Here is an 18,475-nt window from a genome sequence, read left to right as displayed (position 1 = left end):
TTTTAGTCCGTTTTTAAGCCCGATTTGGTCGGAGCCGAATGAATTTCATGATCGGGCAGAATTTCAGCTTCATCGGCCGTCGTTTGCCGTGCAGTGTGAGAGGGGAAGCGATGCCCGATTAACTGCCCAAATGAGCTCTGATTGAGCAGTCGGACGATCGGATGGATTTCGGACATGTCAGAAATTTTGGTCGCTTGTCTCACAGTGTGAGCCGCCTCACGAACCAGTTTCTTAAAGTCGCACCCAAAACCTCACACAATCACCACCACCGCTCCAACACGGAGGCAAAAGAGTCCACATTTGCAGCACCAGCATCCGTATATGACGACTTTGCTCCGTTTGACTGAGTTGAATTGTGAGGTATAAATAAATACAGTGTGTTTGTCTTCGTAGAGCTGCCTGTTCTGCAGACCGCCTGCTCTTCAGCTTCAGTGCCCAGTGTGGCCCAATTTAGCAAAGCTGGTGTAGCGGTTTGTCAGTGGCTGAATCTCATATGGCCCCTATTTCCTATGTAGTGCACTAAGTTCTGGCTTCTACACCAAAATGCTGCCCTGTTTGTCCAGTATGGAACTGTGGACACACAGCTGAATATCAGAAGGCTATTTATTAGGCATGCGATGCACTTTATGGGTGCAGGAGCCACTATTTTAATATGTGGTGCACTCTGTAGGGAGCAGGGAGACATTTGAGATACAGCCAGTGTTTTGATCAGGACATCGGAGGCGCAGCGTGTTGAGAATGAAACAGCCTTATTGTAGACAGAGCGTCTGTAGGTGCTGCGTTTCACGTGCAGTGTGAGCACCCATGTCGCGTCAGGTCAGTCTGACCGAGTGTTTCCGTACAGTGTGAGCACATAAATCGCAGGGTTTTGCCGAACACGAGGGGCGATTCAAACGTACAGAGTGAGTCACCAAAGAACAAGATTTCTAAAATCACACAGGGTCTGTCTGACTTTAGACCCACCTGATATTTAATCAAGTAACGAGGCTATGTTCACATTGCCAGGCTGAAGTGGCACAAATCCAATTTTTTGCCCTAATGTGACTCAGATCTGATGTTTTCAGAGCTGTGTGGACACAAATCTGATCTTTTCAAATCCTACCTGAGCCACTTTCATATGTGGTCATAGATCAGATATGTGTCTGATTCGTGGCCATGTGACCTTGATGTGTCTCCTTCATCTCGCTCTAATACTGAAGCTGAGAGCTGATCAGAGTTAATTATCTTCACAGTGAAGCTCGTTTTGCTCGTTAGCCTGTTTGCTGGGGATGCACGTGACGCATTTTATTCATTCATGTGACGTTACTGAGTAGGATGAGCTCATGAGGGTCATTTCAGGACGCCGGTTCGTCACATTAATGACAGATTTGAGTCACTTACCTAAACGAATGTGAACCATCGTGTCAGAGATCAGATTTGAGCATAAAATCGGGTTTGAGCAATGAGGCTCGTAATGTGAACGTAGCTTTAAACTTTTCAGAAAGTTTTTTAGGATTTCAGTCCATTTTTACTTGATATTACTGTTCTCTCAGTCAACAAATGCAGTTAGAGCATCTGCGAAAAACCTGGATGTAAACACTTAAGTAAACATTGCCATGTCAGGTTTTTTATTTATTTCTGTTTTCTGATGGCTCTTCTCACATGAATCTGTAACATAAATTATATTTTGATTCTTCCGGTAATTAAAAGAGCGTTGCGGTCATACAGTGACATGAGACAGACAAATATGAACACATTAATACATTTCAGTCATATTTTTTGGACGGTCCACGTCTTATGCAAGTTTGTTTTGATCCATGTTTGATCCATGTTATCATTTATTTTAGTAACCCAGCTCTGTGCTCTGATCACCGCTGCTTTTGTGATAACAATCACTGAAGCTTCACTGGGAAATAACCAGTTGCGAGTGACAAACAGGTGTATTTTGTATGTGCTTTTCGTGGGATGTAGTTCACAGTAAAAAGCAAAAAAAAAACAGACTTTGTTTTTGTTATGTTTGCGTGACGTTCGATAACTCCACTTTGTGCTTTCCGTGCTTGGCTGGTATAAAAGGCTACACTGATAACACAGGTAACAAGGTGACAGTGTGACCCACGGTTTGAAAACACTACCCCACAGTGTTTCTACTGATCCATTTATATTCCAGTGAAAACCAAATTTCAGAAAATTTTATTCTATATCAAAGGTTCTGCTGCCTTTCTCAGCTGTTGGTACAGTGGGAGTTTGATTTCCTTATGCTTCATTGTAATTTTACCCATTTTTACTTTACACCTTTTTTATTACTTTTTATTACCATTTTTATATTATATGTATGTTCATAGGCCCCTGCCTGTCATATAATAATCACACTATCTGTTTGTTTGTCTCTTTATATGTCTGTTCATCTGTAACGGTAGCTAGCTTGTAATATTACTTCTTAATTTATAATAACTATGTTCTGTACAGACAGCCTGTAACACTATTAACATTCAGTGGTTCTCTGTGTTTGTTTGGTTGGAAACCTAAAATATTGCCAAACTGCTGCATTGGTTCCCCTGTTTTGGACAAGCTCATCCATTTTACTCTGCGCCACAGAGTAGATCTCATGTTTTGAAAGATTTAGTTTCGTTTGCATGTTCCTTAGCGTTTTTTCCCAGACTGAAAATCTACATTATAATCATTCAAAGTATAGCACCATTCAAAGCACAGTATATGTATGTAGTTCATTGCTTAGCCTGTATCTAAATGCAGCCTCTTCTACTGTATTCACTTTGTTTACAGTGGAAGGTTTGGACCCAGAGTCCCTGTAAAGCTGCTTTGTGACAACGCCTGTTGTCTTCAAATCCCTAAATCTTAGGGATAGTGTAACTGAGCAATGCTAAACCTGGATAAACTGCATAAAGAAATTAAATAATGAATTTAAAAATGCTTCGTTCTAAATCAATCAATCAATTGATCAATTATTCAATCAGTCACCTCTATGTGGCAAAAAATGCATATAAATGGGTCTATCAGGCTTTGTTTCTTACTGTAGAAAAGACCAGTTGGAGAATGTAAAATATGGATTATCATCATATGCACTTTTTTACTAATCATTGCAGATTCATTAAGAGGATAGGTTTTGGTTTATTAACATTATTTTTTAGTATTTTTAGTCAGAATGCTTGTCCACGCCCTACAGACGTATACACCAGTCAGGCATAACATTCTGACCACCTCCTTGTTTCTACGCTCATTGTCCATTTTATCAGCTCCACTTACTATATAGGTGCACTTTGTAGTTCTACAGTTACAGACTGTAGTCCATCAGTGTTACTGCAGTGCTGAGAATGACCCACCACCCAAATAGTACCTGCTCTGTGAGGGTCCATGGGGGTTCTGACCACTGAAGAACAGGGTAAAAGGGGGCTAACAAAGTATCAGAGAAACAGATGGACTACAGTCTGTAACTGTAGAACTACAAAGTGCACCTATATAGTAAGTGGAGCTGATAAAATGGACAATGAGCGTAAAAACAAGGAGGTCATAATGTTATGCCTGATCGGTGTATTGCTTAAAAGCACAGAGGTAAGCTTGTCTGTCCGTCAGTCCATCTGTCAGTGATGCTTACAGTTCAGTAAGTAGAGTAGAGTAGGTAGCTGTGCTTCCTGCCACCCAGAGCCCTTCTAACCTCTGTTGGTGTACAATATACTAGTCAACAAGGTATGTGATCGCTTGCCAATGTCTGAGGAGACACATGCAGGCCTTTGTTATGGTACTCATATGACGAAGGGAAATGTTAGACTGGTAACCGGCCACAACTGCATGGCATACAGGGGAAAATGGCTAAAAAATACATTGTATTAACGTTACCCTTATTTTAAATTAATTTACACATACCAAATTTTCTTGAAAGGCAAAAAGGGCACACTAATTTGCAAAGGTGGCACATTTTTTCATTACAGAAATATCCGTAAGCCAGCAACTAATCATATCTAGGGGTTTACGTAGGCCAAGGGTGACCATATGGCCACACATAATCTGTTCATAAATGAGATGAGATGGGATTTCTGCAATGCCCACAGACAAAAAATGCATTTGAATACATATTTCTGAATGGCACAGACTAAATAGATGTCAACCCTGTTACCTTTCTTTCTGGAAGGTTCCTTCACATGGATTTTCACTGCAGGAGTTTTCTCAGTCTCCCCGGAGATGTCTGTTATTAATCTGTTTTCTAATGCTGATTAGATGATACTTTATAGCTTTATCAGGCCTCATTAGCTAGACGTCTGGTAATACTGCTGCCACAAAGTCCCGTAAGTGACACACTTCGGTTCTTTAGCGGTTCTCTATGTAGATATTCTCCCTTTTTTTTTTTTCGTGTTTATTGTGAATAGCATGTACCATGCAAGTTAGTGCCTATAAAGAGTAGCTGAAAACACACGCTCCAAGCCCAGCAAGTGTCTCTGGTGTAACTTCAAAGTTCCAGTTAATGTAATCCTGTTTACACACTTTTTTCTACTCTACGACCAAAGCCCAGGCAATCCTGTTCTTTTCATGTGGAGCTTGGACGTGGGCAAAGCATAGCAGGTGCTTTTACAGTCTCTCCAGGAGAGCCAGAACACTGCCATTAAAATCTTTTAACTGAACATGTTTTAACCTCTTATGCTCGTGGCTATATTTCAGTTTTTCCATCTGAATTTACGTGCCCAAATCATAAGGCAAATTATTGAGTAACTGCATGAAATAAATGTAAATTTTAGTTTAGTTTTTTTTTTTTTTGTAAAAGTTCCCCTCAAATAAACAGAAAATGTTTTCTGATCATAAACATGAAGCCATATGCTTACAATTTACTGCTGGAAGCCAAAAATCTTAGACACTCATCCAGTTTGTAGCTCAGATTTGTGGAAAAATGGGTCGACTCTCAGTAGACAAAAAAATTGTGAGTTCAGCTTCTTTTATTATAAAGTTTTAAAACTACATTACCCATCTATTTGACTGGAGAGAAGACAGTTACAGCTCTCCTATCACACCCACCTTTTGAATGAAGCTTATAAAATATGAAAGTAAGGAATATGACGAAGTGCGTTTTGGGACCACCGGTTCCAAGGAGTTTAAAAAGGTTAAAGGGGAATTCCACCGATTTAAAAAATAAATAGAATAAAATCTGCATAAATCAACTGTTTATGTGTAAACAAAGTAATTCAGAGTGGTCTGATGTGAAATGGTGTAGAGAAACTTACCAGCTTGGATTTCTTTTCAGTGGTGCTGATAGGAACCAGAGGTTAGAAAGTCTGTAGTGTAAATATAGACATTTTATTTGCTATCCAGAATCACCAGTGAACCTACTTGTCTTTTATCTATCAGTTTTTAGACAAATAATGTTAATAATGGAACAAAAAATTATCTTCATTTTCTTTCTTTTTTTCTTTGGGGACTGTGTTGCCTTACAACACCCTCTTCACTATGAATGAATTTTTTTCTTTTAAATATGTTTTAAGCCAAAATCTTATCGCAAAACGACCGTAAAACAACGTCTTTGTGTTCTTTACCTTTAACCAGCTTTTAGAGGCATTAAACACTTCGGATGTCTGGTTCAATTTTTTTTGTGCAAATAGAATTTTAGAAATGTGCCATTGACAGACATCTGGTTCCTATGGTTACCACTGTAATCGAACGCGGCAAGTTTATCTAGAATGGAGCACTTTCACATCAAATTACTCATTAATGAACTTTGTTTACGTCTTAGCAGTTTCATCATGCAGAAATTTTTATTTGGTGGAATTCCATTTTAAACAGCCTTGAAGTAACTTATGTTGTTTTATGTTAAATTGGTGTGTGTGTGTGTGTGTGTGTGTGTGTGTGTGTATCTCTCTCTCTCTCTCTCTCTCTCTCTCTCTCTCTCTCTCTCTCTCTCTCTCTCTCTCAAACATATGTCACTGCACTGTTCTCTTTGACAGCCATCCAGTGGCCTAACAAGTAACAATTGCCTTTGAGTAGAATAAGCGAAGCGCTCGAGCAGCGCAGATAATGTCAGCTGTGGCCGCTTGTCAGTCAGCTCTGCCTTATCATACCGCAGATCTCAAGTTTAATTATCATTTCGAGCCTCGTCACATTCACCTAGAAAGCTCACTCAGCAGGGCACCTGTCTTACCTTGTTTTAAAATCATACCCCCTTAAAACCCAGCACAATGCAAAATCACTATTTGTTCATTGTCATGCTGCCTTTCTGTTGTACAAGACCAAAAAATTGCTATTTGCAGATAACAGGAGTACAAATACAGTATGCCAAGATGTCATATCTATGCAACGTCTTAATCAGTTTTCCATTAGGCTGAGTGAGCTGGTCTTATCTTATAAAAGAGGTGGCAAGCACGTCTGGGCTTTACTAACCATGCTCCGCTTCCCAGCCAGTGGGATTACATCTGACCGAGACCTGCAAATAAGCGCAATAGATCCCACCATGCAGCAAGTGTCTCTGTTAACACAAATAAAGGCACAGATAAGGTAATCCACTGGCTGCTATGGATCCTGCAGACGGTCTTCAATAGCAGCCTTTGACGTTTCTTTTTTTCCCCAGGGTCCAATCAATTCATTGGGAGGATGCAGGATTTCAGATTTTATCCCCAGACTTTAACCAACAGGTCAGTGGTATTGAAACATGGGTCTCAGTCAGGGATATAAAACATATATCTGTGCTGACTGTTAGAGCGAGGCCTGCAGTTTGGGCCATAAAAAAACACTAATAACACAGTGATGTTAATTTCTATTAGTGCTGTTATGGGATTTCTAACAGTATGTTAGCTCTAAGCTAATGCTGGTGCATTGCTGTCATGCCAAACCTTATTAAACTGAATTACATTTTTTTGTTATTTTTTAATATAAAGAGATTTTCAAAAGAATATCGACTAAAGTTTATACTAACAAATAATAACACATTTTTATTAATATTAATCATTATATAGCAAGGATATTGCTTGTAATCTCAACAACTTGTACCTTAAAAAATAGAAAATTCTTGAAAGTAGTCTATAATGAATTTGCATCGAAACCATTTAGAATCAATAAAATAATAAAACTTTAGTTTTATTGTTTTGCATGATTTGAAAACACCAGCTACTCTTTGTTGTGTGAACATTTCATGACGAAAGCGCCAATATAAATGGTCCTTACCAATTCAGTTGGCAATTCAGAGATATAAGATTTTATTACAGCTACGATGTCATTAATAATTCGAAAAATAGCCGGTGTAAACACAACGATATAAAATAGCGCTGCCTGCAAAATGTACATCAGCACATTTTATGAATATTAATTTTTTCTGCTTGTGTGCACCTGAATGTCACAGAGAGATAGAGAAAGTGTACTCCGGGCGACTCCCTCACTTCCATGCCCAGCCGTCCTGCCGCTGTCCCCCCAGCCACCCGAGAGTGCACCCTCTAGTGGAGAGGTACTGCATCCCCAACGCGGCGGACGACACCACCAACAACCGCGTGCTCCGCCTCAACCTGGATGCCCATCCGCTACACTACATCAATGACAACGACATTGGCACCAGCTGGGTCTCCTCCATCCTCTCCACCCCAGAGAAACTGGACGAGGGACTCACCATCACCATAGACCTGGAGAATGGACAGTATCAGGTATCGCATATACCTAACTGTCTCAGTGCTTCCATAGTGTTGCGCTTAGAAAAGACGTCCTGTGAGATTAATAAGGGTTGTGCTGAAAATAGCAATTTTTTTGGGCTCACATAGTTATTCATTCTTTTGTTTTATAGCAGAGACTAACAATAATATGTTGCTATCAGGATGTTGGTATTTAATTTGCTCCCAGAATCCTAGGAATCTTGGTTTGGCACAGTTTAACTCAATTATAAAGACAATTATATATAATTTTTTTTTTATTATTATTTTCATTTTATACTTAGTTTTAGTGAAACAGTATTTGATAATAATGTGTCTTCACGAACCGACTACAGGGTGTTTGGCACTCATGGCTTATTGATGCGTGAGGGCAAAGAAGGCCATCCAGTCTGGTCAGACCTGACAGATGGGCTACTTTGACACAAGCCACAGAATTTTTTCATAATTGTTATGTGAGGAATGGGTCACAAAAGATGTCACAACACAGTGCACCACTCCCTGCTGGCGAATGGCATTGCAAAGCTGCAGACCATTCATAGTCCACATGCTAATCCGTGTCCACTATACAGTGGGCACACAAGAATTGGAACGGGACCTTGGAGCAATGTAAGAAGGTCACTTGGTCCAAAGAGTCCCATTTTCTTTTACATCATGTGAATTGCTGAGGACGTGTGTGCTGTTTACCTTGGGAAGTGGTGGCATCGGGATGCAGCGTAGCAGGAAGACAAACAAGTGGAGGGAGTGTGATGCTCTGGGCATTGTTCTGCTGGGAAGCCATAGGTCCAGGCAGACCAGGCACACTCCTTCATGGAAGAGCCACACTGCACACATTGTTCAGGAATGGTTTGAAGAACATGACGAAGTATCCAGATTCCCCGGATTTCAGAAGAAGTCCAATCCATGGCGACTCCACCTCGGCTCCAACTTACAGGACTTAAAGGATCTGCTGCTAATGTCTTACAGGTCTTGTAGAGTCCATACCTCGATGGGTTGGAGCTTTCTTGGTGGTACACAGAGGACCAACAGCATATAATGGTCATAATGTTTTGGCTCATTGGTGTATGTAAGGGAACCTCAGGGTTAGGGTTATGTTAGTAACCGATTCCAAACATTTCAGCCCACTCTACAATTCTCCCGACTCCACAGATTACCTGCTCCACCATTGCTGCGGTCCGTGGTTCAGATGTGTACGGTTTGCTTCTGTTGCTAACAAACAAAACTGCCAGTGTTCTCCCAGCCCCCCAGATGAGTGCAGTACTCTTGGAACAGTTATCCAAGTCTTAAAGCTGGAGACCTTAAGGCTTGTATGTTTGTCTCAGCTCCCTGAACGCCTTTTAGTTTGCAAATCCGGAGTCTTGGGACCCTCTCCGCTGTTCAAACAAGCAGACGGCAAGTTCTTTAAGTGTGTGCAAGTGAGAGTGAATGTCTAAGTTCCCTAGTCATCTGCGTAGCTAAGCCATGCAGAGGAAAGAGTCCAGCTGAAAAGCGCTAGTGGATTTAGGCAGCTCTGTGGCAGTCGAGTCTCCTCTCAACGATAGATAAAACACACCGTCACACAGCCTTTGAAATGTCCACTTAGTCAAAGCTGGGACCAGTTTCTCCACCAAAAAAACCCTCTGAATTAGTTACAGAGAAAGAGAGAGGGGGGGAAAGGGACCAAAGCAGGCAGGAGCCGGCTTCAAGCTGTTCTTCACAGCAGCGGTGCGCTCGAGAAGTCAGCCGAGCGTTGACTGTGGCGGTGCAGATAATAGATAATCCATTGCTGTTTAGTATTTCATGCATATTCCTCCCCCGTCTAGCGATTTAGCACGCTCTCCTTTGCAGGTTTTCTACGTGATTCTTCAGTTCCAGAGCGCCCAGGCCGAAGCGGTGCGGATTCAAAGGAAAACCAGCGGCGGCTCCGGATGGAAAGACTGGCAGTACCTGGCCAAAAACTGCAGCTTTTTTGGGATGGAGGATAACGGGCCTTTGGACAGGCCTGATTCTGTCAACTGTCTCCAGTTTCCCAGGTACTCACTCGCTCTCACTCGCTCTCGCACAAACATAAACGCAGACACACACACCGGTAGTCCACCCACAGAAGCTCCACGCGCTGATAAGAGTCCTTCAGCAAGTGTCTGGTGCCAGCTAAGCTGCATCAAAGTGGGCCGAGACAAGGTTCCATGTTTGATGGAGGCAGTGGATTGTGGGCTAGCAGGAAGTCTAAGAGCTTTGGGGGATCTGAGGCGAGAGAGTGGGCAAATCTGCTGCTCTTGGCTCCACTCCAATCCGGCCACTTCAGAGCTCTGCTGGCTGAACCAAGAGAACAGGAGTTACTTAGCTGCTTTGAAACCAGTGTATACACACACACACACACACACGCGCTCACACTAGAGCTGGGCGATGTATCATCTCTGCCAGTATTCCAGTACTGATGTACAGATTTTTAGATAGATGAGCTGCATTGTATGCTCTTTGCTTGGTGCTTCAGATATTGTCGCTGTCCAATAAAAACCATGTATCTCCATTTTTGTCAATTTTTATTTTTCTGCATCATTTCAACACACGAGCTGTCCTTTATGATGTGTGAATTTCATGATGATTGGACAAATAGAAATGCTTCAAAATCACTTGGAGTGAATCCTCTTTACATTACCTTACATTGAAAGGTAAGTGTTTTTGCCCTCTCCTGTAAAGTTACTTTTTTGGAGATACTTGGTTTTTCTTTGGACAGCGATGATATATTTCAAATTACAGTTTAATACACATAAAAAAACTGAGTAAATGGTGACTTCGCGTTCTGGAAATCTGATTTCCGTCTTTTAGAGCAGTAAGCAGTAAGCAGTATTAGCAGTTGCTTAAGGCCCCGAGTATGTATGGTGCTGTGCAAAAGTCAGAGACCGCCCTTCGTTTATTTGATTTCTATTCAGAGGTTGTTAAGTACAAGTTTTTTTTTTTCAGGAGATTAAAAACCATAATAAGCATTTAAAATTCTGAAAAGAAAAAAAAACTTAAAAAAAGCCTTGTGCATGTTTTATGTAGTAAAAACATGGCAGCACACAGAAAGCTCCAGTTCTTCACACTGAAATTAATAAAATTGTTTTACTGTTACCAACGTAAAACCTCTGCTGGCAGATTCAAACAACCCTTCTGTTTACTGCGGCCTGGTACTGGGCTCTTTGGGTGCATGTTGTTAAAAGATATAGAGAAAGTGGTATTTCCAACAACAGTGCAAGACCCGGTCTATCACTACTTAAAGCTTGGAGAGAGGAGAAAATCAGGCTTCTCCTGCTTCAGATCTAAAAATATACACAAATGTTTTGTCCATCCTTCCATTAGACAGCGCTATGGGTCTGAAATTATGTGTAGCTGTCAAGAAGCTCTTACTGAGAAAATGAAGTAACCAAAGAAATCAAACAAAGAAGCTGCTGGTGTTCCCAGACCAATGGACTGACCACCCCAGAGTCCAGATCTCAACATCACTGAATGTGGATAATAGGAAGCACAAAATACAAACAACTTCTAAGACTGAACTTTGGAGGTGTGGAAAAATATCCTTGCAGATTTCTTTAAAAACCTGAAAGCAAGTCTCATGAGAAGAATGGAAGCTGTAATAAAGACAAAGTGTCGACACACTAAATACTAAAAATCCTATATTTAGTTGTTGATGCTTCAGAATAATATTCTGTTAAATACAATTTTTCTTCCTGAAGCAGAAATGGAAATTATACAAATGAAAGCTGGTTTCTGACTTTTAGACAGTATCGTATCATCTATACTGCTATTTTCTTTAGTGTAATATAATTTGCTGGGTCCTTTTAAATACGTTGGAAACTGCAGTTTACAACACAAAACCAAATAAATAGTAATTTTCCTTTCTGAAGGCCTGATTTCTAACTGTTTACATTTATAATACAGTGTAAGGCTCCCTTTGTTATAATTTTAAGAGAAGCAGAACAGGTTGAAAAGTATAGACTTAAAAAATTTAGACAAAAAAGAATTTAAGCATCATCTGACACTGTGAATCTACCACTGCCCAGCATTAACACACGTTCACAGACAAACAGGCCCACAATGCCTCTAATCTGGGTCTAAGGCTGCTGCACCACAGGGGACTTTTCTGACTTCTCTTTTTTATTGTCATAAAAGACGTTATGCTTGAAAGAAAAAGGATAGTGTCCCAAGTGTGGTGGCACACTGACATAATGCACATCGGTTTGATGTGGGTCATATTTATTTTTAAAGCTGGCCGTTATGGCAATGCTTCCTTGGGGCGATGCAGTGCAGGCCAGATGTTGTAACACCTTAAATGCCTGAATATTTCAACACTAAAGCAGACTGCTACCTGTCGTGGCAGTGTGTCCTACTCCTAGCATGTTCCATCAAGTCACGTCAAGCAAGAGAGCAGAAGGTCGGAGAGGAGACAGAGATGTTAAATCCACAGTTTGTTGTAAGTTTTGCTAAGGATGCATTTCTGTTAAGTGTTGTTGTGATTCTTTACAGCAGTTAATTCTGGCCAGCTGATTGAGAACTGGTTGAGAAGCGTTCTAACCGTGCTATTTCGCCATAACAGCACGTTTTGTTCACAAACACTATCACTCCGCTGAGACGCCGTTGCTAAGCAATGACTTTGACAGCTGTAGGAGACGCTCAAGACATTTGAACGTTTGTACTTCTTACTTTGCCACAAACAGAAAATGGACACTTTTTAAGATCACGTCTGACCAACAGCCGATTTGGTCAGACTCTGAAGATGAGACGACACTAAATTCCCAAACTGTCATCACCACTGAGCAGCTTTTCAGTCGGCAGCTGAGACAGAAGAACAGCTAAACAACCTGGAATCAGCCAGAAATGAACCCAACACCATTCGCCAAACTAAATGGGCTGTAAGATGCTTTACAGACTGGCTGGAACAAAACAACATTAATACTGATCTGGAAAAAAACTGACAAAACTGAGCTGAACTTGATATTGTGGCAGTTTTATGGCTCAGTCTGTACTTCAGAAGGCGAGGCTTACAGCAGACTGAGCAGCGAGTGGGCGGAGCTCGTTACTCTGACGTAGCAACAAGCTGCTCGTTAAGGAACTATAATTTGGTGAAGGAACTGCGAACATTAAAACATATTAAACGCCGCGTTCACGGCCCAGTTTATTAATTTCTTACTTTATTTATTTAACTGTTGTATTAAAGCAGTAGAACACTCGAGGAGTGTGTTATCGCCAATAACATCACACAGTATGTAAGTGAGCTTGTTGGCATAGTGTAGTGAGCAGTGCTGCACTTCTGCCCGCCAGACAGTGGACTGGGGTTCAATTCCCAGCCCAGGCATGTACACCACCCTATACCAACAAGACTCTTTGGTCAAGACTCCTGACTCTACATTAGCCAACCCCTGTAAAAACGATCAAATTGTAAGTTGTTCTGGAAAAGTTTAAGCTTATTATATTTAACACCCTATTTGAAGGACTTTTATTTAGGGACTTCATAATATAGGCAAAAACATAAAGCAACATATTTATAAAGCGAGTCTTTGTGAAGTAAGTGATATTGTTCTGATATAAGGTTCCTTAAACTAAAGTAATGAACATTTATTCCATTTATAAAACTGTTATGACAAAGCCTTGTTAAGTACACTGTATATCAGTTCTGTGTACTTATTAAAGTACAAAAGAGTTAAAACTGCTGCCACAAAAATATATATTAATATGGATATACTTTTATATTTTTTGTCTTTGCAGCCACACAGGTTTTCTTAATAGGAACTGTTTGTCAAAATAATGTGAAGATTAACAATAATAATAATTACTTTTGATACTTAAGTACACTAAAAGCAAGGAATTTGTACTTTTGTATTCAAGTATGAACTTCTGCATCTAATATTTTACCATATTTGTTTATGAACTTGAGGAAAAGTATAATTTTTATACTTTTTCCACCACTGGTATTTACATATGTATGAGAACTGTCACTTATATTTGAGGGCATCAGCATCTTTTATAGAACTGATTTAATGATGTCCTTATTAGGCCTTAAGTTCCTTTACTTGGGAGTGATACTTTGTAGTGATACATTGTAACAGCATTGGAATGGAATATTCATCACTTTAGTGCCAATACTGTCATTATGTCATTTACTTGATATAAGTTCCAGTTTTGTTATACACCGATCAGGCATAACATTCTGACCACTTCCTTGTTTCTACACTCATTGTCCATTTTATCAGCTCCACTTACTATATAGGTCACTTTGTAGTTCTACAGTTACAGACTGTAGTCCATCTGTTTCTCTGATACTTTGTAGCCCCCTTTTACCCTGTTCTTCAGTGGTCAGGACCCCCATGGACCCTCACAGAGCAGGTACTATTTGGGTGGTGGATCATTCTCAGCACTGCAGTAACACTGACATGGTGGTGGTGTGTTAGTGTGTGTTGTGCTGGTCTGAGTGGATCAGACACAGCAGTGCTACTGGAGTTTTTCAACACTGTGACCACTCACTGTCCACTCTATTAGACACTCCTACCTTGTCGGTCCACCTTGTAGATGTAAAGTCAGAGACGATAGCTCATCTGCTGCTGCACACTTTGTGTTGGTCATCCTCTAGTCCTTGATCAGTGGTCACAGGACGCTGTTGACTGGATATTTTTGGTTGGTGGAATATTCTCAGTCCAGCAGTGACACTGAGGTGTTTAAAAACTCCAGCAGCACTGCTGTGTCTGATCCACTCAGACCAGCACAACGCACACTAAAACACCACCACCACGTCAGTGTTACTGCAGTGCTGAGAATGATCCACCACCCAAATAGTACCTGCTCTGTGAGGGTCCATGGGGGTCCTGACCACTGAAGAACAGGGTAAAAGGGGGCTAACAAAGTATTTTTATTTATTTATTTTTTCTTATTTTTCTAAACATATCCCCTTTGTACAGCACTGTGGGTTTAAATGTGCTTTGTAAATAAATACTTACTTCTGGAGTGCCTTCAAGAGTGCCATTCACACCAGACATCCAAAGAACATAGCTGAGCTGAAGCAGTTCTCTGAGGAAGAACGGTCCAGTGTTCCTCTTAAATGTTATGCAGGTCTGATCCGGAGGGGTCACATATTTTTCTTGAATTACTGTCACAAAATGTAGATACGTATTCATAATAGGATATTTTTATCCATGTTATGTAGCTCAGGTTTTGCTATAGGTTTTTACTATAGTTTTTATTTGTAGTGTTAAAATGTTACTGTCCTTTGGCAGAGAGAGAGAGAGAGAGAGAGAGAGAGAGATGCCAACAAATCAAACTGAACAGGAGACCGAGAGAGACTGTGAGCATATGGGGGCAGTAAAGGTGGGGGCAGCAGACAGCGGGCGATGGAGGTGGAAGATCCAGCCCTGCTTTGTCCTGGTTAAGTCCGTAAGCATTAAGAGTCAGGCACAGAGAGGAGCGAGGCCTGGCTCTATTCTGTGGCGGAGGCTGAGCGCTGAATAATGCAGAAGGTTCCCGCACCTGTCCCAGCCCGGTGGAACCGCCTGACGACCCGTCTCGCATGCGGCCCTCAGCCCTTCAAACCGCTCTCCCAAACTCTGCAGCTCTGCTGTGCGTTTTAAAGCCACGCTATGCCGTTTGTTTTGGTACTCAGTTCTTCAAAGAGAGCAAGTTTCAAGTTTCAGAACCGTTTTTGCCCTTTTGTTTTAAGTTTTTGGTTTGTTTCATTTTTAATGAGACAGCTTTAATCTACAATGTCAATCCAGAAAAAACGTCCCTGACTGTTTTTCTTCCCGGATTGTCTCCCCTTTTTAAATATCTTGTACACTTTCAAGACAAAGCTGTTTTGAAAAGTACATATGCTGATGAAGTCAGAACTGTGTTGTATATGGGTCATGTTAGTAAGTAAGTTTTGATGACCCACAGAACTGATTCCATTATTGGAGTCCTGTGAAAAATGCCACACTATTTTGTTAAAATTGGAAAATAATGTGTGGGGGATTCATTCATAAAAAGTTAAAGACAATACTGTTTTTAAAAGCATGGGTATACTGACAAAATCAAAACTGCATAACACTTGGGTCATTCTACACTGACTCACCTTGACCATGTCTGGTCATGTCATGGATTTCCATAAAAACAAAATCAAGCAAAAACTGCAGTTCAGTTCTTGCAGCCCTAATTAGTTTTTAGTTAGGAATTTTAAAGGTTGTCCCATGAGATTCCTAAATTCATCTAATTTGGCTGTTTTCACACCTCAAACTTTTCTTTTAGTTTGGTCTGTTTTGACAAGTGTGCACAGTCCAACATGCAGGTGTGCACCAAGCAAATGAATTTGAGAGAGTGGAGAACAAATTCTAAGGGATCTGAGGCCATGTGGACTCGTCAGCTCATACCACAGGTTTCCTATGTAGTTTAGGAAAAACCTTGTGGGCATTTTTAACCGGTTAGCTATTTTCTTGTAGCCATTTCCTGATTTGCAGATAAACAACCTTTCATAGCACATCTTTGCTGTATTCTCTAGTGTTTCTCATAGTGATGGATAGTAATGGAATTTAGCCTGTGTGCCTCCTCATGTTTATACCCTAGTGAAACAGAAAGCGATAGACACCTGGAATCCTTTCTTTGCTGCAAGTTCAATAATACCTGGGCTCAGTTTCTGAGCTGCTGTGCTCATGCTAGGTGTTTTATGTTGGTTGAACTGCAGCTGAAATGCATTTGGTCATATGACTGGTGTGGAATTGCATAGAATTGTGTAGAATTGAGGTGTAACCACTGTCCCACAGATGATAGTTGGGGTAGGAGAGTCAGAGCGCACAACACGTTGCAGTGCATGCTGGGGATTGTAGTGCAGCTCAATGCGAAATGGGCTAATATTAATGGAAAGGATTGTGTGGCGGGCCTGATCTGGCCCACAGGCCTTGTGTTTGACACGTTTGGTCTACAGTGTCAGTGAAAAGAGTTTTCATTGATGGCGTAAGTGTGTTCAGAATGACTGTATTCTCAGGTATACATGTTCACTTTACTTTAACTTTTTTGTTTCATGTATCTACGTTTAAGGCTGCTCATATGCAGCTGTAATGTTTCTCCTGTCTCTCCTTTCCTCAGTGATGTCCCTTACTCTCGCGGCAACATCACCTTCAGCATGCTGACCCCAGAGCCCAACCTCCGCCCCGGCTACAACAACTTCTACAGCAGTGCCACCCTGCAGGAGTTTGTGAGAGCCACACACGTGCGCATCCATCTGCAGGGCCAGTACCACACACGAGGTGCCCACGTGCCCTTCCGCCATCGCTATTACGCAGTGGACGAGATCACCATCAGTGGCAGGTCAGGGTCCTCCTTCCCCTCATCTTCCCCTCACCGTACCCAATTAACCATCCACACAACCTAATTTCACCCTTTTAATGCTTTATTGCTACTTTGTATATCTGAAGCAGAGAACATGCTGTAATTGGAGCAGTTTCTCTACAATGCAGACAGTTTCACATCAGACCTCTCTGAATGACTTTATTTGCATCGACTGAATTATGCATTTTGAAAAATTGTTGGAATTCGCCTTTAAATAATTCTGTTAAATTCACCAAATTTTAGCTGTTAGTTTCTGATTAGTGCTGTGTATCATTCAGGCTTTTTAGATACTGATACTTTGACTTTAATACAAATTTTTGAATATTTTTTTAAATTCCTTTGAATTACAAACCATGGACGTGGGTGTGGCTTATGCCATAAATGAGCCTGAGGTGCTAAAAGTGGGTATCTGTACTGACCACAATGGACTGGAGAGTAATGAAGAAGTGCTGCCGTTAATAACATGCATAAGACGTCATTTAGCCAGTCAGGGCCGTGTTACAGAAACTTCCTATCCTTTTGTCTTAACTGAAGATCCGACAGGTCGAGAGAAGGTTTTTCACTAATTCGTATTACAGAAGCAAATTTGATCTTAATTTAGGAATCTTATCTTACAGCATCTTGTCTTTTCTCAAGTTAAGAAATGAAAGTCGACAATCAACTGTCGTGTCTGTTACCTAGCAACCGACCCCACGCGCACAGCCGAAATGTAAACATGTAATCGAGTTAGTTAGCCAGACAGCTAACGTTAGCTACCGTTACTGATGTACAAAAAAGGTCAAATAAAACTAGAGAGCGTCACCGCTCCCCAGTTTCAGTCTCCATTTCCCAAACGCTTTAGCCGAGCGCGCTAACGTTACTCCTCCTAATAAACAGACACACGTTCAGCTCCGTCTCCTCATTATTCACCACCATCACTGTAATATTTCATCATCAACATTAACACACGAAGGCAATCAGAGGGGCGGTGGAGATCGAGTCTGCAGAGTCTGGGGTTTTAAACACTCTTAGAAAATAAAAGTCAAACCACCGTTTTCAGTGCAGATAAATGTAGCGTTATTATGCTAATTAAAGTGAACAATGCTGCCTCACGCTGCACAGGACGATAGAAACACACGGTTAAACAGAAGGTAAGACGCTCCGGAGTTTCTCCTAAAGTTAGGACACTATTTAGGAGGTTTAGTCTAGTTAGGATGTTTGTGATGCTGTTTTCTTATCTGGAGTAAATGATGAGATTATGAACCTAAGAACTGTTGTTCTGTAACAGCTCCTGTCCTAAATTCAGTCCTAACTGAACTTGTTGAAGTGGTGACTGAGCAGATAAGATTTAAGTCTTAAGAGGTTTTTGTAATACAGCACCTGCAGCCTAGATTTTGGAACTAGAAAATATATATATATGTATATATATATATATATATATATATATATATATATATATATATATATATATATATATATATATATATATATATATATATATTTTATTTATTTTTTTATTTTTATTTTTTATGGAATATACCGATGCTTGATAGTATTGAGGTAATTCAGTCTGTACCATAGTACCC

General features: G+C 40.7%; 1 protein-coding gene across 1 annotated transcript in view; it reads left to right on the top strand.

Moving 5' to 3' along the window:
* Positions 1 to 18,475, top strand: part of ush2a (Usher syndrome 2A (autosomal recessive, mild)) — a 399,698-nt gene that overhangs the window by 19,443 nt on the left and 361,780 nt on the right. Inside the window, exons 4-7 of the mRNA XM_036594065.1 lie at positions 6,542 to 6,605; positions 7,310 to 7,604; positions 9,432 to 9,616; positions 16,668 to 16,889. Coding sequence (XP_036449958.1) covers positions 6,542 to 6,605; positions 7,310 to 7,604; positions 9,432 to 9,616; positions 16,668 to 16,889 — 766 coding nt within the window. The remainder of the gene's footprint in view (positions 1 to 6,541; positions 6,606 to 7,309; positions 7,605 to 9,431; positions 9,617 to 16,667; positions 16,890 to 18,475) is intronic.

This window comes from Colossoma macropomum, unplaced genomic scaffold (assembly GCF_904425465.1).
Source record: "Colossoma macropomum unplaced genomic scaffold, Colossoma_macropomum, whole genome shotgun sequence".
Taxonomy (NCBI): domain Eukaryota; kingdom Metazoa; phylum Chordata; class Actinopteri; order Characiformes; family Serrasalmidae; genus Colossoma; species Colossoma macropomum.
The sequence above is the reverse complement of the archived record's forward strand: the minus strand, read 5'-3'. Positions and strand labels throughout refer to the sequence as shown.